At 33.4% G+C, this 25,363-nt stretch overlaps 2 protein-coding genes across 5 annotated transcripts in view; both read right to left on the reverse strand.

The window, feature by feature from the left end:
- LOC118204121 (apoptosis-stimulating of p53 protein 2-like) overlaps positions 1 to 25,363 on the reverse strand; it is a 102,166-nt gene that overhangs the window by 37,383 nt on the left and 39,420 nt on the right. For all 3 annotated transcript variants that reach the window (XM_085815951.1, XM_085815952.1, XM_085815950.1), the window contains exons 2-4: positions 22,506 to 22,788; positions 18,054 to 18,235; positions 17,257 to 17,892 (exon numbers count right to left, since the gene is read on the reverse strand). In XM_085815951.1, the coding sequence (XP_085672077.1) occupies positions 17,257 to 17,892; positions 18,054 to 18,235; positions 22,506 to 22,788 (1,101 nt within the window). The remainder of the gene's footprint in view (positions 1 to 17,256; positions 17,893 to 18,053; positions 18,236 to 22,505; positions 22,789 to 25,363) is intronic.
- LOC146997812 (uncharacterized) lies at positions 1,936 to 16,176 on the reverse strand. Of its 2 annotated transcripts, XM_085815953.1 has the most exons (5): positions 12,671 to 16,170; positions 12,505 to 12,573; positions 11,049 to 11,126; positions 10,746 to 10,811; positions 1,936 to 2,110 (listed from the first exon to the last, which is right to left on the reverse strand). In XM_085815953.1, exons 1-5 carry the CDS (start codon positions 12,814 to 12,816, stop codon positions 2,107 to 2,109), a joined length of 363 nt encoding a protein of 120 aa, XP_085672079.1. In that variant the 5' UTR covers positions 12,817 to 16,170; the 3' UTR covers positions 1,936 to 2,106. The 2 variants fall into 2 exon arrangements, with proteins under 2 accessions (XP_085672079.1, XP_085672080.1); XM_085815954.1 differs by lacking the exon at positions 12,505 to 12,573 and having other exon boundaries at positions 12,671 to 16,176.

Below are 25,363 nucleotides of genomic sequence, written 5' to 3' on the forward strand. Positions count from 1 at the left end.
GATTCGAATAAAGGCTAACGGGCCGGCTGCATGGACGTTTTCATAATTTTCTGTATGTGTAACGTGTATGGGTTGTCAATTTCTCTAAGAAAGTTCAACATGAAGGCATCCTACTGTGCTTTGCCATAATAACCTAATCTAAGCCTTCAGAAAATGACTCCACGAAGGCCTGCCATCTTAAGAAGGTAACCCTCGTGGCTTTGCTACATTCAAAGAGCCTAACGCAGTTCTAGCAAGCGAGCCGCCGAACACTGGTAGTTCATCCGGAGTTCAAGCCTCGATAACGAGTTGGATGCATGACCGATTTTGGTGTTTTCCAAATTCACCTGCTTTGGCGTAATCAAACTCTATAATTCTAAACAAACTGACGTTCGGTTCGGCTCCAACGGCTCTAGCACCACGTTCCAAATTATAACTACAGTTCAACAAATAAATGTCTGGCGTATACATTCGAATAACCTAAGTAAAAAAAAAAAAAAGGGGGGGGCTTTTTAATTTCTTCCACAACCAAGCATGCATGCATGCACATAAAGCGAATAAAGAAAAACTTATGGAGTGCAATAGGGTTCTAATCCATAACATATTTAGTTAGTGATCGCCATCATTGGGAGCTATAAATATGCTATATTGACGGGAAGGAGAAAATTTTACTTCCTGAGTGAGCTAATTCAGAACTAGTCATTATTTCATCTGTCATCTTAAATTTAGGATGTCAAATTACGTGACTAACAAAAACCTAGTATTTATATGAAGCTTGATAAAAATCAAAGTTTTGAAGACGGTATATGTGATCATGTTCGGTTGATTACCATTATGATCAGCAAATAACAACAGCAATTTACTGATGTCTTTCTTATCTTTATATTCAGATGTAGTTTTCAGGGCAACTAGAGAAAATTTATTAATTACTTTTATTATTTTTGATACTTTATACGTACGAAGATACATACTTGTAGGAAGAGAGATATAAATATCATATTCGAACAAATAAAAACAAATCATGACTTGAAGACCCTAGAGATACGGCTTCTGATTGCTTTTCAAATTTTTACCATATTAGTAACGATATAATCGAATAATCTTTCAAAGATTATTGTTTACCGATTTTAGGTAACAACTAGAAAACATTTTTTCGAACTTATCCTCAAACAAGTTTGCTATTGGTAATGAATACTGCTGTATCATGAATCAGGTACGGCGCTATGCATTTTGCTGACTTTGTACGCAATAAATTCTGTTGTCAAGTGCCCTTCCCACAAAATTCTAAAATTTTATTGCTTGATGCTTCGCTGAATTTTACAATTTTGCTGTACGTAAATTCTGCCGTACCGGCAGTGATCATGATTTCAAATTCCCCCTCCCCGAGATTTACTGTGTTATCTGAAAAACAGCTCACAAGTTGCTAAAAATAGCTATAAAACTGGTTCCACAGCTTTTAGCAACGGCCTCCCGTTGTGCGTTTGGAAACTCAGCTTTTGAAAGAAAAGGAAGGGGAATAATTTCTCTCTGACTACAGTATAGATGAGGTCCGTGACTTTGTTTGAGCTACTGCAGAATGTTCTGAAGTACACTTTTTTTCTGTTTCGGCAACATTCATCTTGAGAATTCAACACTTGTTCATTAGCCCTTAGTAATTGACAGAAATGCTTTTAGAAAGTAGTGGGTTCATTGATACCAACAAAATGGTTGGTATCAATAAACTGGGGATACGTTAGTTTCAGTTGTTGGGTTCAAATGAACCTTTCAAATACTAAAAAAGTCCTTTTGCATAATCGAATCCTTTTGCATAAAGAATTTCATCTGAGAATAATTTTTCTACTTAAAAATGAGTTTTGCAGTACTTTTTAAATACTACTTGTATTTTTATTTTCGAAAATTTTCATAAATATTGTAATTAATTATTTCCAATTTTAATAACTCGCAGAAAAAACACAATTTTCAAGAAATTTTTTTATTATGGTTATTCAAACTTATACTAATATACAGCATCTTTTATATTCCTTATACATTTGACACTGCATGCTTCAACCTGCATGTAAGTTTCTCTTCCTTAGTAACTCCTGACCCAGAGACGTCTCAATGAAAGCCAAATCATGCACAAAATTTTCACCTGAAAAGAAAAAAAAAAGAAAATGATAAAATATTTTTAACACCATATTCTCGACCCCCCCCCAAAAAAAAGAAATTGCAAGAAATACAAATTTCTAACAGAAAAATGCATTTTCAAGCAGCTGAAATTGTTTCACAAATTAATAATGCAGATAGCAAATGTAACATATGGCACTATTGCCACTCAGTGCAATCTCTGCATATCCTAAATTCTGCTGGCTGATGTCTTCGTAAGTTCTGAACATTTTTTTGCCTCTAAATTTTGCTGCTCAGTGCCCTCTGCTAAATTATAAAATTTTGACTACCACTGGTTGCACAGGCCCTGATCAAAGCAAAGAGGCAAGATGCTACCTGCTATTGATAAACTGCCTTATAAATACCACAAATCTAAATAAATATCAGTTTTATTTCCAAAACAGAATTATCTCACAGCTAAAGCATTGCCTTTGCAGAAAATCTTCTAAATGGAAATAGAATTGCATCCACATTACATGTGCAGAATCCCAATAATTCATTATAAACAGTTCCAAACCATAGTTAGGCTTAGAACTCACAACAGTATTCTTCTTGGAAGTCTTCCTAAGGAAATGGTAGTATATTCAGGGAACATGTGGGCAAAATCATGACAGTATATCACAAGCCTAATTCTTGACTATACATACTAGAAAGATCACAGAAATTCCTCACAGGAAGCTAGATTCATATAACAAAATTTCATGCAACATATGGCATATGGGAAAAAGCAAGGACATTATAATCACTAGCATAGTTTATACCCAAATGAGCTGCAGATGGTGCACTATGTGCTCACAGCTGATTATCACTAATGCAGATATATATTTACTAATATTTAGAAGATGATGAAGTATAGCAAAATATACAAAACATTAGTCCTTAAATCCAACACATTTTCTGATTTTCATACCATCTAGAATAATAGATTTGACGTTAGGTACAATATCAGAATTTTGGGTACATGAAATGTGAAATGGTTTTTTATTTTTAGTCACTGTTTCTAGTAATTTGTTCGAAAGTAACAAATAAGCTGGTTTCAGTCTGTCAATGAAATGTTAACTTGTCTGTCCTTAATTAAGACTCGGAAATATTTATCATATTTTTTCACCACAAAAAAATGGTCCCTCAATAAGCAAATTCAAGTGCCTTTTTCACACGATCAGTTCTCACAAACACATGAGAACATGATCTCAAGTCTTTATGCATAAATATTTTATGTTTGTTAGCAGTTGATAAACTGGTGCTGATCCATAAAAGACAGTAAATTTGTTACAAATGGTTCAGGTTTAGTTTTAGTGGTAGGTAGTCGAAAAACTCACATGGTAACCTTATTTGCATAAAATATACCATTTGAGCTACAGAGTGATTAGTATCAGGACATATTGCAACTCTGAATCCTAGAAGGATTTCTGTCCATCTGATGTTGCTGTGAGCCTTTATTGCATTTTTTTAAGTTCTGAGAAACTGCTCAATTTTCCCACTGCAATGTGGGTGGTATGGAGTGGAACGTAAAACTTTAGCACCACATACTTTTGCAAGGCTCTTGAAAGGCTGCGACTCAAACTGTCTTCCTTGATCTGAGATTATGGAACTAGGCACAACAAATCTGCTAATCCAATGATTGTAAAATGCTTTGACAACCATTTCTCTTGTGATATCTGGTAAAGAAACTACTTCTCCCTAACAGGAAAAATGGTCAATAAATGTCAGATAATACGTGCTACCAGCAGATGGTGGTAATGGCCCAATCAGGTCAACTTGCACAATACTTAATCTAGCATGAGGTGCTTGGAACTCGGCTATTTTAGATTTTGTATGCCTGTTGACTTTGCTCCTTTGACAATTAACAGGACTTTAAGTCTATTCGTGAATTTCTTTCTTTATATTTGGAAAGATAAATTTTTCAGTCATCTCGTTGACAGTTGTCCTGATACCAGAGGAGCAAAATTATGAATTTGATGAAACATTTGTTGTCTAAATTGCTTTGAAATAAAAGGCCTGATACTGGTTGTTGAGCTGTCACATCTTAATGTTTTCCAAAATGCTAATGTAGATGATTTAAATTTCAGTGAAGCACTACCTGTCATTAAATGTTGCAATTCTTCATTATATTCTTGAGCATCTGCTACTGCTTCATAGCCAGTAACTGAGACTACTTCAACTGCAACTAAATTTTCTTTGGCATCAATATGCTGAATATCAGTTGAAAATTCCGATATATACTGAAGTTGGTGTTGTTGTCTGGGTTATGCCTTCCCATTCTTTTGCTTCTATGCATATGACAGTGGCTTGTGATCAGTAAGTATGATGAATTTGCGTCCTTCCGATACATGTTTAAAATGCTTGACAGAAAGATATATTCCTAAGAATTCTCTGTCATAGGTACTATAAACCTTCTGTGCATTATTTAATGTTTTAGAGTAGAACACAATAGGTTTTCAGTCTTGTTCTTGTTCTTCCAATTGCTGCAATACTGATCCTATAGGAAAGTCTGATGTATCTGCACACAAAGGGTAATCCATTGGGAAACACAAAAGGGCACCATTGACTAAATCAGATTTGCACTTCTCAAACTGGTGAATTCCTTCATCTGTGCAGGCCTACCAGCGGCAGAGCGGTAAAATCGCTGAACACTGGTAGTTCGGTCCGAGGTTCGAATCCCGCGAACGTACTGGCTGCATGGGCATTTTCGTGGTTTTCCCCCATGTGTAACGTGTATATGAGCCAGTTTCCCTTAGAAAGTCCTCCACGAAGGCATCCCTTCTCTTAGGCAGATAGCCCTAGTGTGCTTTGCCATAATTAAATACACTAAACACCTTCATCTGTGCATGGAACTTTACAATGATCTTTTTTTATCACCCTTTAACATTTCGTGTATGACTCCTTGAGTTTCTGCAGCATTTTTCAAAAAGCATCGATAAAATTTTATCATGCCCATAAATGAACAAAGCTCATGTATTGTCGGTAATTTACATTGCAGATTACTTCAACCTTTTCTGGCAGCGAACAGGAACCTTCTGTAGTTATGAGGTAACCCATAACTTATGTTTAATATGTAATACATAATGTAATATCCCACCACATTACCCATTTCCAATCCTCAGATGTCCAGTGTCTTTTCTCGACACCACTGAAAATGAAGTCTTGCATGTCGGCAGAACTGAGTGATTTTCTTACAGGCACCAAAACTATGCATTCCTATCCCTCTGCAATTCGCTGCGCATAGTTCTAGCTGAAATTTGTTGGGAAGAGCCTTGGTTGACGATTTGTGATAGTTGAATCCGTGTTCTGCCGTACAATTCATCGGAGATACCGCTGATCACTGTCTTTGAAAACTATGCTCGAACTGCAGTTACATTTTTTAGAGAAGGATTCGAAATCGATGCCACCACTAAATGTGCACGAACAATAAGCCCCTTTTTCAAATGGTGAACGATCTGCCGCCTTTTTTCCCCATTTTACTTCATTCATCATGAAAAGCACTCTTACACCTTACTTATACTGGCATTTTAACCAAGTATAATCCACATCATAGAAAAAATTTGGATATTTCATCCCTAGCATGCATTCAGATGAAAATCTGAAAGGTTTCTTATTGATTGGCCAGTGTGTGTATTATTATATTATGCAACATGAGGCAGCATTAACATGTGGAGCTGGGAAGGCTTCTAATGATCACCTTTCTCTCTTGTGAGAGCAGGATGCACTGAAATTTGATGTCCTTATTTTTTAGAATGGTTATGAGTTTTGTAGACAAGTGGATCATCTACGTTCAAGATATAAGCAATCATCTTTCCACAATACTCAATTTTGTATGTCTTCTTCTCAAATATCATTGTATGGATGTCCTTCCAGCTGAATCAGGAACAGTGACTTTGTGGAGGTTTTCCTTGGAGAAATGGACTTATATTGGAGTTACACATGATTCAAACCAAAATACTTCTTTACCGCAAGTATTTAAGTTCAGAGGTGTAACATGTTGTGCAGAAAATATTCTCAACAAGTTATCAGCTATGGATCAAAGCACACAAGAATACTTAGAAACAGAAGTGCATGAGGAAACATTCAGAAAAGAGATGACTTTAATTTTTTCCAATGTTAGTGCAGCACAGGTGATGCTATTTTAAAAAATTATTTACTGAATTATGACAGAGGTCATCAAACTTATTTTCTTTTTCACAGAAACTGTGACTTTATGGAAGTCTTCTTTGCATAAATGTAGTTTTACCAAAGTTACTGATGATTAAAACCAAATTATATGATTGCACGCATTATTTACACTGCAAAATATAACATGTGGTGCAGAAAATGTTCACAACAAGTTAGCAGCTATAAATGAAAGCACACAGGAATATTTAGAATGAGAAGTGGATGATGAAACATTCAGAAAAGAGATGCAATGGCAGTGCAGCACAGGAGATTCTAGCTTCAAGTATTGATTACAGAATTATGGCAGAATTGATCAGACGTATCTATTACTGAAAGCAGAGACTTTTTGAACATATATTTTTTAGAGAAATGGGGTAATATTCTAATTAGGTATGGATTTAATCATAATGCTTTGTTGCAGGCATAGTTTTTATTCAGACGTAGAAAATGTTACGGTGTGCTGGCTTGGCTTGTTACTGATTACAAATCAAAAATAATTTTTGGTTTCCTGATTCTTTTCTCTCCTGCATTCTTTCTAGGAGATGAAATAATTTTATCTGCTTCTGAAATTTCAATTTCTCTTTTTTCTTGTGTTTGTTTTACAGAAGCAGTGGCCTGTTTTTGTTTCTCATTCTGTGCTCTAGCATCAACAATATACTTCGGTTCTCTAAGAGACATTTTTCTTGGTGCTCTTGGATCAACAAGCTCAGGAAGAATACAATTCACGTAAAATTTTTCGAGTTTTGGAACTAAACTGATCCAGAAAGTTTTGTCTTCGGGTATTCTTAATGTGATTGCATCTTCTCTGCACCATATATATAAATCACACCAATTCCTCTCTGTTATGGCTAACTGCCCTTGAATTTGAAAATAATATTTGTGGCTTTTCGGTAAATAAAGATTATTATCAGCATCCATCCGAAGACCAACAGAATTAGGCTTGCTGAAAAAGTCTGACAAGTCTGCTGAGAATCTGGCTGTATAAGGACATTTTATTTCAAGTAATCCATCTTCGTCTATCAATCCATCTGGCGAAGTACAAAGAAAGGGATATTTAGGATCAATAAAAAGGCCACAACGTCTGATGTTTTTTCCCATGTGCTTTTCCTTGTATTGATTTAAGGCTACTGCTTCGTTAGCCAAGCCATACTTTAATGCTTTAGTTGAAACGTTATCATTATATATGATACGTTTCACTAAAGCAGCACTGAGTGTTGTTGGACGCCTATCAGCAACATCTTTGAAAAAGGATGATGATATTCTTCTTGATCTTTCATGACGCCATCTTTCAGATGATGACTGTCCACGTGTTACGGCCTCAAGAGAATCTTTTTTTGGAACTTCAATTGATATAAAAAAATTTTTAGCTGCCAATTCATATGCTTCATCTGATAGGTCTGGTTTCTCAGGAAAATCACCATAAGAAATATCCCCACCTTGCTGAATATGTCCTGCTTTCCTCATATTTCTCTTTTTCTTCTCAGTGTCAAAAAGTCTACGTCTCTCAAGACATTTTACATGGCGCTTATTTCTGGAAGCTAAGAATTTCAAAGTTGGAGTCCTGGGGCTACTTCCTGTTACAGCTTTTTGTGCATTTTTTTGCCACTGCTGTGCTGGATTTTGATAGGCCATGACAGCAATACTCGCACGCCTGTTCATGCCACCAGCTTTGGAAAAATCAACTCTTTTTCCACCAGATGTTTTACACAGTTGACTCATGAAGCTTTCAGCAGGATTATTTGTGGCATTCCAAATAAGAGTACTGCTACACGATATCAGTACTCTTCCCACTTCTGCTTCAATAGCTTGCAACATACCCGAGGAAAAAATTTCATTGTATGTGCTGTCCAACTCTGCACCTTTCTTTGCACAAAAAGCACTACAAGCATCATGCTTGCCAAATATATGATGTGGCCCATTTCTCAAGTCAGATACTAATGCATCAATAGCTTCTTGTGTGTGCTGATAATGGCTAGGTAAAGCATGAGCTTTTATAGCTACTCTAGCACCTCTGACTAACAGTGGCATTTTAATTTTCAGCAATTTACGGGCAGCAATTCCTTTAGCCCCGGGGAAGCGCGCAGTATTTTGCTGAAGTTTCTCAAGAGCTCTGCGATATCTTCGAACAGCATGGTTAGCACATTCTACTTTGATCACCCGTCCTTCATATGAAACGCTTTCTTTCATTTTGGCCATTGTGTTAGCATCTCCATCTCCAACAAGTCGAGTACAATGTATTTTGTGAACACACTGGAGATAATTCAGACCTTCCACAATGGCACTGCTTTCCATACCTGTAGAAGGCCCATTCCAATTTCGCCAACAAAGGTGCACTTTATTTGGCATCTTGCCATCTTCAATAGCACTGCATATAAGGCACACTTTGTTGCGAATTCCAACAAACAAAATTTTCTGGGTGACCATGCCTATAATAACAGATATGCAACTTGAAGCATTGTAACCATGCCCATAACTTCTTTTACACCAACCTCCATCAACAATGACAGTTATACAGTGATAACCATCATTATCTTTATCATTGCGAAGTTCTGCCTGCCTTTTCTCCTCTTCTATAGCAGCACACATAGTTTCCTGTGCACATCCCTGTATTATTTTGCCAGTAGTTCGCTCACAAGAAGCAAAGGTCGAGTTGCTCATATACGGAATTTCCATGATGCTAAAAATTTTATCACATACATAGTTATATGTAGTGACAAGACCACGTCGAATCACTTTGTTAAAAATAAATGATCCTCCAAATTTACAATTTAGGGAATGTTGCTCTAATGTCCTAGCCTGCACCATTACAAAAGACATATTGCAAATTGTTCTGCCAGATGGTAATGGATTTGCCTTTCGTCGATCTTCCCTTTCGATAATTAAAGGTGAATCAGGACACAGAAATTCATCATTAAGGTTCTCCTGAAGAGGCTCAGACTCCAAGCTAAAATATATATATATATAATATATATACATATATATAATTAATATATATAAATATTACAAATTAGGTTTAAATTTGGCTTATTTGATGACAGCAAAGCACTTGATCTTCCTAAGAGGAGGAATGCTTTCATGGAGGACTTTCTAAGGGAAATGGCTCATATACACGGGGAAAACCATGAAAACGCCCATGCAGGCAGCCCATTCGCAATTAGGTTTAGGAAATTTAGGCAACAGATAGCAAATAAATTAACAATAATAATACACTGGATTACCAGTATATTACTACAAGAAGATGAGTCATCTTCACAACTGCTGCTTCCATGCTCGCAGTGTCATTTGCTCGTGCAATATTAGTCACTACTTTGTGTGCCAGAGGTTTCACATGAAGGGCCTCTACACCTGAGTATAAAATGTTCGTGTTCCAGTAAACACTGAATTCAGAGGGGCAAGAATAACTCTTTCATGGTGGATAACTCAGTTACCAAATGGCTTTCTAAGGCTCTATTCAAGCCGTTGTATAAATGTCATAATTCCCAACTAACAACGCTTTGTAGTCAGACCTTGCTATGTCACAAAAACTAGTTTGGGCATTAAGCTTGAAGTTTTCAACTTTGTGCCGACTTGATATAAGAGTCGGCCAATCAGAGCATATACATAAAACCTATTGAGAGAGAAAGCTGTAGACACATACATGCATGCACAAATTTAGCTTCTCTAATTGGCTATGGCTTAGACCCTCTCTCGCAGGTGTGAATGGAACTCCCACATTTTGTGCCTTATGATTATGCGTCTATGACATTTATACCATCATGTGAACGGAGCCTTAGGATGGCATACTAAGAAGATGCACTGTCTTGTGGGGATAAGCAATTTATACTCCTAAGCCTAAAAAAAAAACTTGGAAAAAAAAGATCACGACTTAAATTTGTTGTCTAATTGCTCTAATTTGAGGCACATTATGAGAGGAAAGCAAAGGTAGTAATCAGAATTATTTAAAAAATTTTATCCTTATATTTTTCTTAAAAATTCTGTAAAATAATAAAATTTGTGGTTTTCCTCAAATAAATATATATGGAAAAAATAACAGCCACATAATCACAGATTTCATTTTGTTATATTTTATTAACAAAATTTAAATTATTAAAAATCTCTTTCATGAAGGGAACATAAAACATCATGAAAACAATGAAAAAGAAGCAATATTTAAAAAAAATAGTAGGCTTATTGATGAGGCTCCCATCAAAAGAATCAAACCCCAAAATATTTTCATTTGCTTCAGTGTCCCGACTTTAAATTTCACTGATTTCAATGAATATATTTTTAAAAAAATCTTTTATTTTCAAGTTCTTTCATGCAAAACGTCCAAATTTGGTACAAATCAAATTCATCCCCCTCTTTTTGATAGCTACAATATTATATTTAACAGTTTTAATAGCTATCAGTATGTAAACAACATAATGTAACACCATAAAAGAAAAACATAAATGATGACATTTTAATTTTGGCATAGAGAAATACATATTTACCCCAAAAGAGAGCTTGTATTTCTACCTTCTACGTCAGAGTCAATAACTGAAATGTCCAGATCAGAACTGAGAAGAAAAGAACCATAATTAGTTTAATTAAGATACAATAACACACCGACCAAGTATTAATTTGAGAGTCAAGCAACAAAAATCAGCATCATATTTTGAAATATTCACTATTTGAAAATATAACGCTGATTTTGGTTGCTTGACTTCTAAATTAATACATAATTAGTTAACCATAATTAAGTAACTGTAATATCATGCACAGCTAATATCTATTTTAAAAATAAACCAACTTACCTCAGGAAAGCCTGGTTTGTCTTAGGAACATTAGCTGTAACTTCTGGCGTAGAAAAGTCAAATTTTTCACTTCCGGACCTAAGAATGAAAGAAATAAACTGCTATAACATAATTAAAAAAAAAAAAAAAAAAAAAAAAAAAAAAAAAAAAAAAACATGAATAAATAAATAACACATAACAAATTTAAGCATTAAGCTATGTATGACTACCACCCATCTCAGACAGTGCGACAGATATTGCTGTATACTGTTTTGCCATACCCTGTGTAGCTATTATATCATGCTGTATAACCACAGTTTAGAAAAATTACAAAATGTGTTATTTATATCTATCTAAAATGGTACATTACTACATGATTTGTAAGAATAAATTAGAGGGCTCTGCGAATGAAATTCCTTCCAATTAAAAAATGTAGGAATAAAGAAAATGCAGGAATTGCAAATGCAGAAATGAAAAAGGGGATTATATTTTTTGTACAGAATCCAGATGACATATTTTTCAACATTTTAGAAATTTCAATATTAATTTTAGGGGCATAAAATATTAGGCCCCTAAAAGCAGAATATAGTTTTTAAATGTTCAGATAATCTTCCTATGAGAAGAATTCCTTTGAGAAGTACACATCTGAACCACAATTAAAAAACATGTACAAGAACAGAGCTGAGGACTTCTGTTTGCAGAAAGTCTGTCACATAACATATGAAAAGTTTCTTATTGGTAGATTTTTGATCAGACGGATATTTTAATGTTATACAGAGAAAGCATTCACTCCCTTTATACTGGAGATAATTCAATTTGGACAATGGCAAAAAGGCTAAGCAAGCCTGAGCGTATTGGTCCCATTCTTGGCACTAGTTTGGTTTACGCTCAAAATACACAGCAGATATTTTCTAATTACCTGCATCCCAATATCAATTCAATTCAGCTTTTGGTGGAATTTAACATTTGTGACATATTTTTCAAAAACTACACTTCACAACATGCATACATGACAAATACACAGAACCATAAATAAACAAGCAATAATATATATTTATATATAAATTTTACTAAATGATCATAAAATGTTCCAACGCTAAAAGAAAGTTTTAACATCCAAGTAAATGACATAATAAAAAAAAGCAAGTTGAACAGCGAGCACATGAATAAATGTGCATACACCTGTTAAAATATACCATAGGTAACTGACAAAGCATTTCGTAGCAAACATATGACTATAAAATTTCCAATAATACATGTAATGATGGTGAATTCAATTTAGATCGCAAGAACATGCTCATACTTTTAAAAAGATTCAATTATTTCAGCAATTCCTTGTGAATTGGAATTTACCCTTTCAATATTTCCCAACAATTTAGTGTGAATGGAGGAATAAATTCTTATAACAGAATTGAACAATTATTAGCATCCCCTCATACACACACATACAAAAAAAAAAAAAAAAAAAAAAACTTACTTTGTAAAAAAATCATCCGGGCAATGATTCTCCTTTGACACAGATGCAGTTGTATCAATAATTTCTGACCTTCAATAAAAAAAATACGCATATTTTACTTCGGAATTAACTTACTACGAAATCATAAACACGGGGTAGTCGATATAAAGAATAAATTATTTCTCACCTTTCGAAAACATCCGCTTGTTCGGAATCTTCCACATCTCGGGAATTTAATTTCATATTTTTTTCTTGAGCTCGACGTTTACGCTGAATTCTGGATCTTTTATTAAAACCAGGATGTTTTTTCGGTCGTCCTTGATATTTTCGCATATTTTTTGCAAACTGACCACAGTACAAATAAATGTAAACAAAACGAGTGCGGAATAGCAATGCAATAGGGTTGCCGTAAATGTCATTCTGCTGACAGCTGACAATGTTTAGTGAAAACTGTGTATAAAGGAATATATGAAACGCTTCTAAATATTATTTAGAAAAAAATATGATTTATAACTGATATCAAAATCAATTACTTCGTGAATTTTTGCAGAAATAAGATTACAATGTTAAATTTTAACTCGTAGCGCCATCTATTGATGGCTTTCCAAACTACACATTAAAATTACGTATTTCAAACTAATTTTTTAAAAATATAATATTTAAGTAAATTTCATTTCAAACCTGATTCTAACATTGTGATTCGAAAACTGACCTATTGCTTTATATTTCTGCCAAATTGCACGCAACATAGTTTCTTAATTAGCGATTCTGCGTGTAAAAAAATTTTTAGTATTGTAATGCTGCTGTAGTAGACCACCTTAATATCATGCTTTTCTACCAAGATGAATTTAATTGCACTAAACCCCAGATAATACTAATGGTAATGATGCATTGTGCAATCTACCAATTTTAATTATTTCTTAGATGGCAGAACTACAATATTATTTTTAAGCTTCAATTTGTAGTAAAATGGTAGGGAAAAGAAATGATTAAAGCAACAACCAATTTTAGTGGTGCCATGTAAAAAACAACTGACTGACTAAAAGTGATAGATTACATACTACATTATTAGCATCTCAGGGTCTGCACACATTTCTGCACATGGAAATTAAGTACCTTTAAAGGACCACCAATGAAACAAAGGTCCCATCAAGCAAATAGGAATTCAATAAACTAAAGGAAAATTTGTATGAATAAAATAAATCTGTACGTAGAATGCATTATTATTAAACACAATCTAATATTTAACTTAATTGCAAAACAAATTCAAGAATAATACTAACTTCACAAATTTAGTCAAGTAATTAGCATTAAATTATAAAGTTTCATGAAGCATTTATATTTATAATAGATATTTTAAAGAATACATATTTTAATATGTATTTTACAGATTTTAATAGACATTTTAAAGAAGATTACTAGCTTTTTACTTAAATTGTGCTAACGGCTTTATATTGATTCTTTCTTTTATGCCTCATTTCATCACTTACTTGCTCAGTCCAGAGGTGTATGCAAATTTTATGCCAAATAGCATAAGTTAAACCGGGAAGTACATCAGCATGACTCATAACAAAAGCTTGGCTATTGCCACCACAGATGCATGGTTGGAGATGATCAGAACAAATGTGAATGCCTGACATTTGCACTTTGTTTGACCCAGTTAGTGTCATAGCTTTATATAGATTTGCTGAAGTTGTAACCGAGTTAATATACAGTATTTAATATAAAGTTCCAATAAGCCTCTGAGGCATCAGAGATGATACATTGTTTTGTATTATTTTAAGTCTATTGGCTGTAGAGAATAATTTTTTACGTTCATTTTTACATTTTTGTATTTATCTTGCATAGAGAATAAGAGATAACTCACCTTAACACGTAGAGATAATTCCTAAGAATGAGCAGTTAGTTACAAATAATTAAATTACACAGTTAGATACTCTCAGTCATAATACATTTACATGGTTACAATTACATTTTTTTTTTTTCATTTCTAAAACATATCCATTAAAAAAGCACTAAGAACATTTTACAGCACTTCTAATTTATGCAAATGATTCTAAAATAATATTAGCATAACTATACATTAAAAGGTACAAAAAATTATGATTTGTAGCGACAACAAACAACAAATTGTTAATGTGTCTTTTTTACTTGAAAATTTTACAAATATTTTAGTTAATTTACATCAGTTTCTTTTGCTTTAGGATCTTTTCTAAGTTTGTTTCAATAAACAAATCAATGCCCCTGCTGGTCTCCTCTTCCTCTCCTAATTTATTAAAATTTCAACAAAGTACCTTTGAAGAATAATTTTCTCTTTTTATAAAACCAATTTCTTTTAAATAAATCAATGCTCCCACTGGTCTCCTCTTCCGATCTTAATTTATTAAAATTTCAACAATGTGCCTTTGAAGAATAATTTTCTCTTCATAAAACAAATTTCTTTTTCAATAAATTTCCTCTTCATTTTAGAATTTTCAGATTTAATTAAAGATTGTTGTTATTCTAAAGAACTGCCTGTACTAAGAATGTAAAGAAGAAACTTCTAATCTTATTTCTTTAATAATATGAGTATTGAAAATAATACAAACTGATATCAGGTACTGATATAAACTGATATTGAAAATAATACAAACTGATACAAACTGTATTGACTGAAGTCAATACAGGCACTTTAGAGAGTGTGGCAAAATTTTTAGAATTTAGTGAAGCACTGAGCAACAAAATTTGGGGCAAGCAAAAGTTTAGAATCCAGGGCAGGCACTGAGGTATGTACGGTGCACTGAGACATATATTCATTACGATACTGAGACGTAATGAATCTTTTAATTTACAATAAGTTTTCAATTTCTTTGCTTTATTTGACTGCTTGTGACTAGTGGAAAGATAAAAAAATAAAGTGAAAATAAACATATTAAAGATTTTTGAGATCAGATTCACTGTTCTTCCAAAAATTCTCCAAAAGAGATGGGTAAAGTGAATTTTCAACAGAAAGCGTAACACATTTAAATATTCTAAAACAATTACATGTGAAAAAACTCTTATTAAATGAATAAATAAATAAATAAAAAATCTAAAAGCTTTCAGATTTCACATTACGGGCAAAGGGGCTTAATGTTTTGTGTGTTACCTTTATAAATATCCTGTTCTTTTCACTTGAACTAAAAAATTCAATTCAACAGCAATATTGCAAAATAATATTAAAATGAGCGTATCTTTAGAATTTCTGATACACAGTCTTGCACACTCAAGATAAAAAAGTTTTTTTTTTTTTTTCTTCTGTACAGTGCTGCCATTGCTCCCTTTGAAACAGTTGAGTTTGTTAAACAAAAATTCATTAAAGTGTTAGAAAATATGAAATCGATAATAAAACAGATTCCAAATTAGGGCATTCAGATGCCCAAATTCAGTGGAGGATTGATTATGTTATTCAAAATTTGATGGCTCTAGGTACCTTTTTTTTTTTACTATACTAGAAACATACATATATTTAATTTCTTTAAATATATTACAGGGCTCTAATACTTGGTGACAACAACTTAAAAAGTGATTTGCCATTTGTAGCAAATCAATGCAAAATGCTAAAATAAAATTAATAGTCCTTCTGGGCAAATTGCCCCTTTGAAATAATAAATAAAATAATAATAAAAAAAGACAAATGATATCAATTTTGAAATAATTATAATAGTTGTGTTTTGAAAACTGTGTTTTATAGCATTTATTATCTTGTTTATTTTTCAGAATCAAATATTTCAAAATGGAAAGTCATCAAAGGAAAGTAACGTTACTTTAAAATATGGGAGGACAAAATAAAATGTTTTATTTTAATGTTATTTCTAAAATATAATTTTCATTTATTAATCACCATTTTCAAGATATTTTTCAATGTTTGCAAAAAAAAAAAAAAAAAAAAAAAAAAACTGTCAAAAATCTCATAAATCTTCAAATAAAAAATTTTATATACAACTTATTTATATATATATTTATATACTGATTTTGGAATTTCCAAATTTAGTGCTGCATAGTTAAATGAAACAGTTCTTTTTGATGCAATATTTTATGAATTCTTCATTTAAAAAAAAAGAATTACTTCAAAATGTTTATGTTTCAGTCGACGCAGGGCCTCGTATCTGAAACTTGAGTATCTACCATTAATTATATTGCGAAATAGGAAAAAATTCAGACATCAAATCCAAATATTTGTCAATGCATTGCCAAAATATATTCTGCCAAATTGCTAATTCACACTCAAAATAACCCTCTAAAAACCCAGACAAATGTCAAATGAGTAAAATTAAGGACCTTTTGCCAGTTTTGGCCGAAATTAAGGACTTTTAAGGACAAAAATCCTTTCCAAGGAGTTTTAAGTACTTTTAAGAACTGCCTGAACCTTGCATATTCATTTAAACAGGTAATACAAAAATCGCCACTGGTGATTAAAAAAAGGCACCATCACCAACAGATTCTTTGTAGTACCAAATCCTAAAAAACTTATGATTTTACCAGCAGTTTGTTGGAAATTAAAGTACACTTTAAATACAAATAACAAATAAACTTCTCAAATAATTGCTTCAAAATTCTGAATGTTAGCTTCAATTTTCTATTAAATCTAATAGAATGATTTAAAGATAAACATGCTCTTCACATTTGTATAAAAATGATGCAAAACAACAGATGATATGAGAAAATAAATATATTTACAATTTACTCATACTTAGAATATATATAATCAGTTTAAATAAAACTCTATCACTAAGTATAATACAAAGAACTCACCACTGGCATCTGTATATTATTACGATTCTGGAGATGCTGCGTAATTTTCTGCACTGCAGTATTTGGATTATATGTAGAATTAAATGGACGAGGTGAAAAGTTACACATGTTTGATGACGGCTTTATAACAGAGGATGTAGAATTACTTTTAATATTAGATGAGTAATCTGCATTACTAGACCATGATTCGTCCTCAGTAGATGAAGATAAAGAGTCTTCAGAATGTTTTCCTTTCAAGGTAAATTTTGTATTATAAGGCAAAGTCTGATATTTAGGATCATTTTTTGTCAAACAAAATTCTCCAAGGTCATCTTTGTGTAACCCAATCAACTTAGCTGCCATGTCATCCTGAGTATGTTCGGGTTCTAAAGATTCTCTCTGTATAGGTTCTACAGTTACAATTGTAGTAGGATGGAAAAGGCCATTGTTAATAATATTGTTGCTAGAATTTCGTGAAAGTGAAGCATTGTGAATTTGAGCAGCAAGTTGTTCATTTAGTAGGCGCTTACGATGAAGGCGCTGAGTAAGCTCATTTATTTTCTTGTCCAAAACAGCTATATCCTGCTGTCTAAGTGCAATGTTTTCTCGCTGCTGGCATATATAATTATTTTGTTGCTCAGCCAGTTTTGTTCGGTACTAAAAGAAAAATATGAAAAAAGATTTTTGATTTCACATTTTAAACTGCATTAATCAGCAAAACAGTTTTTAATAAAAGAAAAAACAAAACTATGGTTTATTAAGAATGAATACTTTTGCTTAACTTTAAACCAAAAATTTGATATTTAACATATATTTACCAGCAATTCTCTTTTTAAACTTTCAAGTTCAGAAGCAGCAGAGGACATAATGCAGTTCTTTCTATTGTTGTTGTTTCTGATTTCATCAAGCTGGCGAGTAAGTTCTTGTACCTTGTTTACAGCAAGATTAAGTTCTTTTTCCTTTTCACTAAACAATGCTCGGATGGAATCTAATTCAGTACCTAAATTTATAAAAGTAATATATCAACACACATTAAAAAAGAAGTTATTGCTTTGCAATCTATTGGAAAATTTAAATGATGCTGTCATAAGACTGCCTCAAGTAAAAGACTCCTTTGAAATGAACAAATTTCATACATAATTAACAAAATTCTGCGAGTGGAGAGGGAAAAAAACTTTTAGTGGAACTACAAGTTTTTAATGTGGCTACCTTCAGAGACCATAACACATTGCATGCAGGAGATTGTTGCCAACAGTAACAGACAAAACATCACAGGAGGAACCTATATTACTTTATGTTTTATTGTCCCTTTTAATTCTGACAAATACTGTGGATTTGACATGTACACCTCGGATTTCAGACAACCCCAGAATCTATTGGAGTGAGGTCGGGTGATCATGTTGGCCACGAAACTGCAAAGTTTCGATATCTGACTATTTTGAAATGTAGTACATATTGAAAACTTGTAATTCCAATAAAAAATTTCTTCTCCTCTCCTCTCTTTTGCTGCTATTTGTCCTTTATAATGCTTCCCTTTGCGAATGTTTTATGCCAGCAGTTTTTGTGTATTGTTCCAGCATCATTTATGATTTTTCAATGCGCTGATCGATTTGCACAGAAACAAAAGTGGGTGCTGCCATCTGGAAATTTTGAAAATTTTTCACTGTAACAGTAATCATGAGAGCCTTAAATCATCTCAAGAGTGTACCTTCAAATCCAATATCTGAAATTTCAATTGGCTGGACGGACAGGTCGCTTGGAGTTCAATATATCACAGAAGTTTTTTTTATTACCACCTTTTATATATAAGATATAAAAATATGAAGAAAATTTATTAACAAATTAATCTTAATTTGCAATATCCCTTTAAATTCCTAATATCAATTTAAATATAATCCCTTCAAGGCACCTGCATTGATATCATTCTTTTCCTGCAGTAACCACAATGATAAAAATGCTTGCACAATCATTGTACAAGATTAAAACAAAGCAATCGAGTTTATTTACAGGCCCTGCTGCTTAATATGCATCACTTTCTCCTCTACTGCTGCCTAGCTAGCACCTATTTGTCGTTCTTTGATTTTCATCTATTGTTCTAAAATGTAACTGCGTATATGAAATTGTGAAGCCTGTTTATCACCCCTAGTGTTATATCAATCAAGAAAAAATGTGTTTCTAAAGAACTGTTCCTCTTCAGAAATGAAAATGTATATATCATTTTCATTATGACAATTGCAGTTGCGCTGTCATACTTTTTAATGCCATAGTACCATCTAAACTATCATGCATGTATATGCAAGTCCAGTCACATTAATGTTACCTCCACCTACCTTCGATTTTAACGTGAAATAACCAATCACAGAAGGCAGGCGGCAGCACACTGCATTGGAGCGTATACAGAAACAGAGCGATTTATCTGACATCCAAACAGGCATGACAATTGGCTTTCGGGCCAAAGGTGGAAGAATTTCCGAAACTGTTAATTTTGTAAACAGTTTGCGCATACTATGATAAAAGCATACCGTGCATGGCAAAACGTCACTATCCAAAATCAGAGACGTGGCAAATGTAGTGCACTATAGGCCATAAATGACACAGGTGAACAACAGCTACAGAGATGCGTTTGGGTGAAAAGACATGCCATCGTTAATCCTCTCACTGCGTACATTTTTTATCAAAATAGGTTCAATAATTGCGTATTCTTTTTATAACATATTTCAGATCTACATATATTTTAAAGTTAAAATATGCAAAAAAATTTTTTAAAGTTTTTTTTTTTTCCAATATGGAATAAGATCATAGAAAAAGGATATCAGAATACTGAAATTGAAGAATAATGATATAAAAGGAAACTTTTGAAAATTAATATTGGTTAAATTATGATTTATTTTATAAAATACAAAGGTAAAACATGTATATTAATGAAAATATTTGCATAAAGTAATATTTTGCATATCAATTTTGCACCACTGTTGAACGTTTTCAATAGAAACTGAATTTTCAGATTCATCACTATTTGCAGAAGAATCCAAGAAATTCTCATCAGTTTCGCTATAACTATCTTCAATATACTTGAAATCAGAGTCAGAACTACTGTCAGTGTAGGAAATATCGTCAGGAATATAGGTTATATCACTCGCGAAACACTTCCTGCCAGAAATCTTTGAGCTCTGAAAAGCACGCACAAAATGCTACAATACGTATTCTTGTATGTTTGGCAAAAATGTGGACAATTAGTGCCATCTGTTAGCTCACATCTAAATAAACAATTAAACATCACAGAAAAGCTGAAAGGAAACCTTGAACTTGGAAAGAGCGGGTTGCACAGTTAAATAGAGGGCAAAAATTCATCCCTGCAGAAATCGCGGGTTGCACAAATTTTGCTACTTCTACGTTGCCCGTGGAAATCGCGGGATACGCAGTGAGAGGGTTAAGCAACTGATCACACAGATGAACGAAAGGGCTACCAACGGTGTCTCCTCAACGACGGTTCCGCGAATGTTGCCACGTTTGGGCCTCAACAGTAGGCGCCTGGTTGACACCTATACTGACTGCAGTTCATCAGTGATGAAGGCTGGAACTTGCATGCCAGTACCGCAACTGGATGTCCACTGAGCAGTGACAGGTGGCTTTTTCCGATGAATCATGTTTCATGCTCCTTCGGAAAGATGGATGTTAGCATATACAGAGTGAAATGATGAAAAGCAAACACCCTGCAACAACTGCCAGAAGGGTCCAAGCTGGAAGAAGAAGCATTATAGTCTGGGGAATGTTTTCATGGCATTCAAGTTCCGAAGTATCCCATTTATGTGAGGGCATGCATGTTCTGAATGACTTCATAAAAGTCATCTCATCTGCTAAAGAATCTCAGTAAAGAAAGCATTTTGTGATTATGCAGGATGTTTCAAAAAAAGTACATGGCTACGCATTTCTTAATTAAGAAATTGTCCAGATTAGGACAATTTCAACCACGAATACAGAACGGACATATGCAAAATTTAAATTTTTATACAAGAGACAAATTAAAATTTCTGTAAGTGATAGAAAAATGGCATCAATCAGTTTAAATTTTAATCAAACACTTAAAATTAGGCAAAAAAGCATCCTTAGCCAAACTAAGGCAGTTTTGTTCGGATTCTGAATAACTTCATCGATTTTGAGGGTGACCAAACATAGCCACAGATTGTTCAAGGGGCAAAAAAAATTTTCTGCAGTTCTTCCCTGAGGAAATTAATTTTAAATTTTGCACTGTCATGTTTTCTTTCAATCAGAAATACATTGGTCAAATAATTTCCAGAAATATTGAGTAGTTCATAAATGAACTTTTGCATCAAAGATATTGTGATCAACTCATAAACTTTTGCATTTCCCTAATTAAAATGCTGCAAAGGTACTTAGTTACATGTTTTTAGTTATATTGTTACAAAATGCCCAGCTGTGGTAAGAGAGCTTCCCCACAAAGCGGGTTTAGGATTACTAGATTTGGCACAAAATTGGCGATATACCATAGATGGAACGAGGACATTCTAGAACGAATTTTTACTGATTTGCCCCAGAATGTTCTCGAAGGCAGGTCAAAAGCTATATAAACCCTGCCTGTACGCAGAGTTGTAGCGTATCGTGAGGAGTATCTTGAGTGTGTTGAGCTCTGAGATCGATGACCGAGTCAGGAGCAGTATTTTAGTGTTTTGCGTGAAGCTGTCTTCACCATTATAGCCTGAAGGCTGTGTTGCTGATTGTTTGTCACAGTTTTTTTATGACTGTAGACATGTTTTTTGGAACTCTCCTGTGAAATGCGAATAAATTGTGTTTTGATTCTTCGTCAAGTGCGATCAATCACTCCAAATCCACGAATCCGTAGAATGCAACAATATTTATATTAACTTTAGTTAAATTCCATTGCTATTTTGAAGGCTATTTTTTTTTAATTATCTAATGTCCTGTTAATGTTATTAAAAGAGCTGCAAACAAATGCGATAACATTTAGCAGCACTTACTGTACTAGAAATCTGCATATGACAAACGCTGGACAGTGATGTTCAGCAGATGAGCTACTTTTTCAACAGAAATAATGTGAGTATGGACTAATATTTAATGGTTCCATTAATTCAATTAGTGATGAGTTATTAGGGAAAATTACTTAAAAGCTAATGTATTTTATAAAACAATCATTTATTTATTTGTAAAATTATGTAAGGCAGTTATAAATTATTCAGAAATAAATAGGAAACAAATGACCAATATATATCTTCTACAAAGTTTATATTTACTTAAATTTCCATTGTTTGTCTTTTGCTGTTCTACTTGGCCTCTTAAAGCTCGTAACTGTCTTAATTTTAGTTCCTGTGTTTCAACTTTCTCACGGAGATTTTGTAAACAGGCTGTGTCCAACTGTTGTTCAGTCAAGTTATGATGGCGAGCTTCTTGCTGTTTCAGAAATTTTAATCTCTGTTCTTTAGCAACAAGCAGTTGCTGCTGGGCCTCAATCTGATGCTGCTGCCTAGCAGCCATTTGTCTCAGCTCAGCTAATGTCATCTCTGCTTCTTCTGGTAACTGAAAATTATAATAAATTTACATAAAGCGAACAATTTTTAAAATAGTCAGAAATTTATCAATAAACTTAAATATCAGAGTACAACACAATATCTTAAACCTAATTAAAAACTTTGGAGAAAGTGCAGAATCACCCACTGCTTGGCACGTTTTTAAGAATTGCACATACTCCGTATCCATGTACACATCAACCTGTTTTCACTAAAAAACAAATCATCCCAGAATTGCACAAAAATGGCATTGCTCACTCCCTTTATCCATGTACATATTGACCTACTTTCACTTAAAAAGTCAAAGAAAATTGACAAAAATCCAATTCTTCTTACTCTTGTGGAAAGCACCAAACAAATAAGTGGGCGATTCTGCACTTTACCCAAAACTTTTTTCACCAAGAATAAAACACTATACTTGCTAATATACTAGTTAAATATCTATAACATATAGCAAATGAAATCGGGGGAAATAATCCTATCCCATGACACTACCTCCCTGAAGGACTTACAGAAATAGTGACAAAAGAATGCAACTACAATATATGCAAGCCTCTTTTTAGCTTTTTGAAATAGCAAATTTCATGGAAAATAGCATAAAATATCATTAAAAAATTTAACTGAAATTAACTGGAAATACCGTATTTATGCGAATCTAATGCGCATCCCCATTTTAAAACTTTAAATAATAAAACAAATTTTTGTCGGCGAATGTAATGCGCATCAATGGTATGAGGAATTTATTGAATCTTATTTTATACAACAATGGATTTGTATATAAACTATCAATCAATGGTATGATAATTTTATTTAAATTTAGATACCATATTTTATACAACAATGGATTTATACATAAAGTAGCAGAACATAGAATTAACCTATTAGTGGGCTATTGTTATGTGAAACAATCATTGTTAATTACCACTACCGTATATACGGTACATATCGTAAAGTATGAACATGAAATAAATCATAACATTTCTATCTAGCTAACAGTTTCTACAATCAGTGATTAATAGTAAACGTCTTTATTCACTATTTTGATGATAACTTCCTTAGTCCCCTTCTACGTAATTGTGTAGTTAGGAGGCATATCAAACCAAATTGGCGTCTCGTCAGCATTGCCAATTTGCCCCATTGAAAAATTCTTTTCCTTCCGAAGTGTGATGACATACCGATAAAATGTTAGTAGTTTTCCCTCAAAATCTGCAGGAAGCTTTTGGCATATTGTTGTACGGCGTCTTAAAGATAAGCCCATCCGCTTCATCAACCGATCCACCCATCCACGGCTAGCTTTAAACTCTGGTTTCGGTATTCGAAGAACTTCAGCCTTCTCTTTTGCTTTATTTCTTATAGTGTTACTAGTCACAGGTTGTCCATTCTTCCTCCTTTCACGTACAAATTGCAAAACTTTTTCTTCAATTTTAGGGTGTCTTCCTTTGCGAGGGCCAGTGAATTTCTTTCTACTAGTTTTAGTTGCAAACAGTGCCAATTTCTGTTGCCGCCACAAGCGAACATTGCTCTCAGCTACGTTTAACTCTCTCCCAGCCTTTCTATTGCCATTTCTTTCAGGATAAAGAATTACTTTACGTTTGAAAGTAGCGTCATATGACATTCTTCTCTGCTTGCCCTCCATTTCGTGACTACGTACTCTGCAGTTTGTATCCTCTATGCAATGTGTCAACCATAAATGTAGTCGAGAAATACAGTAATCCATTGTTACGATTTAAATTTGGTTGACGTCATCGGCGAACTGCTGACGTCATCGGCGAACTTTGCACTCGAATCTAATGCGCACCACAATTTTGAGTACTACATTTGGCCAAAAACGATGCGCATTAGATTCGCGTAAATACGGTATTTTCTCTCATCTGCTTCCATCGCTACAACACACACACACACATATACACACAAAAAAAAAGGGGGAGAATAGCTGAATGCCCTCTGACAAGCTAGCATGCACATTTATCTGATACTAACCTGAAATAATATGTATGCAGAATTTTTAGAATTCATTGCTCAGAATTATTGACCAATCTTATGAATGATGTGTCTTTGACAATACTCAATTATCTATAAAATTAAACGTGTACCAAGATTGGAGAAAAAAATTTTTTTAATAATCATTTGAAGTACTAAGTCAATAAAATAGTTTACATGTGTTAAACTTTTATATAATATTTATTGTTTACTACAAGCACAATAATTATAAATAAGTTAAAATTAGCTCATTAAAAATTACTATTTCAGTATTCACTGAAAGCACTTACATAGTTGTAACACATTTTTAAGTATATTTTATTGCACTATGTGCAAATCACATTATGTTCACCTAGACGTGAGTTTTTCTGCATCAATCAGAGATTACAACTTTAAGCAAAGACAATAAAACAGTATTTAAGGAAGGCTGGAATCTTTACACACAACATCCCCTTAAGCTTCATATTATAAAAAATGTAATGCAAATATTCATATAAAAGTAATGCAAATCTCTACATATAATAAAAGAGTCTGTCTGTGTGTGTGTGTCTTTCGTTCGCACTGCGCGTAAGCTAATAGACCCACGGCTACAAAATTTGGTACAT

This window comes from Stegodyphus dumicola, chromosome 4, assembly GCF_044657685.1.
Source record: "Stegodyphus dumicola isolate Sdum_Otavi_A_Nest chromosome 4, ASM4465768v1".
In the NCBI taxonomy this organism is placed as follows: Eukaryota; Metazoa; Arthropoda; class Arachnida; order Araneae; family Eresidae; genus Stegodyphus; species Stegodyphus dumicola.

Excerpts from the sequence above, each read along its gene's own strand:
- LOC146997812 (XM_085815953.1), bottom strand. The coding sequence starts at position 12,816 with ATGCGAAAATATCAAGGACGACCGAAAAAACATCCTGGTTTTAATAAA. Across the intron at positions 12,574-12,670 it reads CAAGCGGATGTTTTCGAAAG|GTCAGAAATTATTGATACAA; the intron begins GTGAGAAATAAT and ends TTTTTATTGAAG. Across the intron at positions 11,127-12,504 it reads CCGGATGATTTTTTTACAAA|GTCCGGAAGTGAAAAATTTG; the intron begins GTAAGTTTTTTT and ends TTTCATTCTTAG.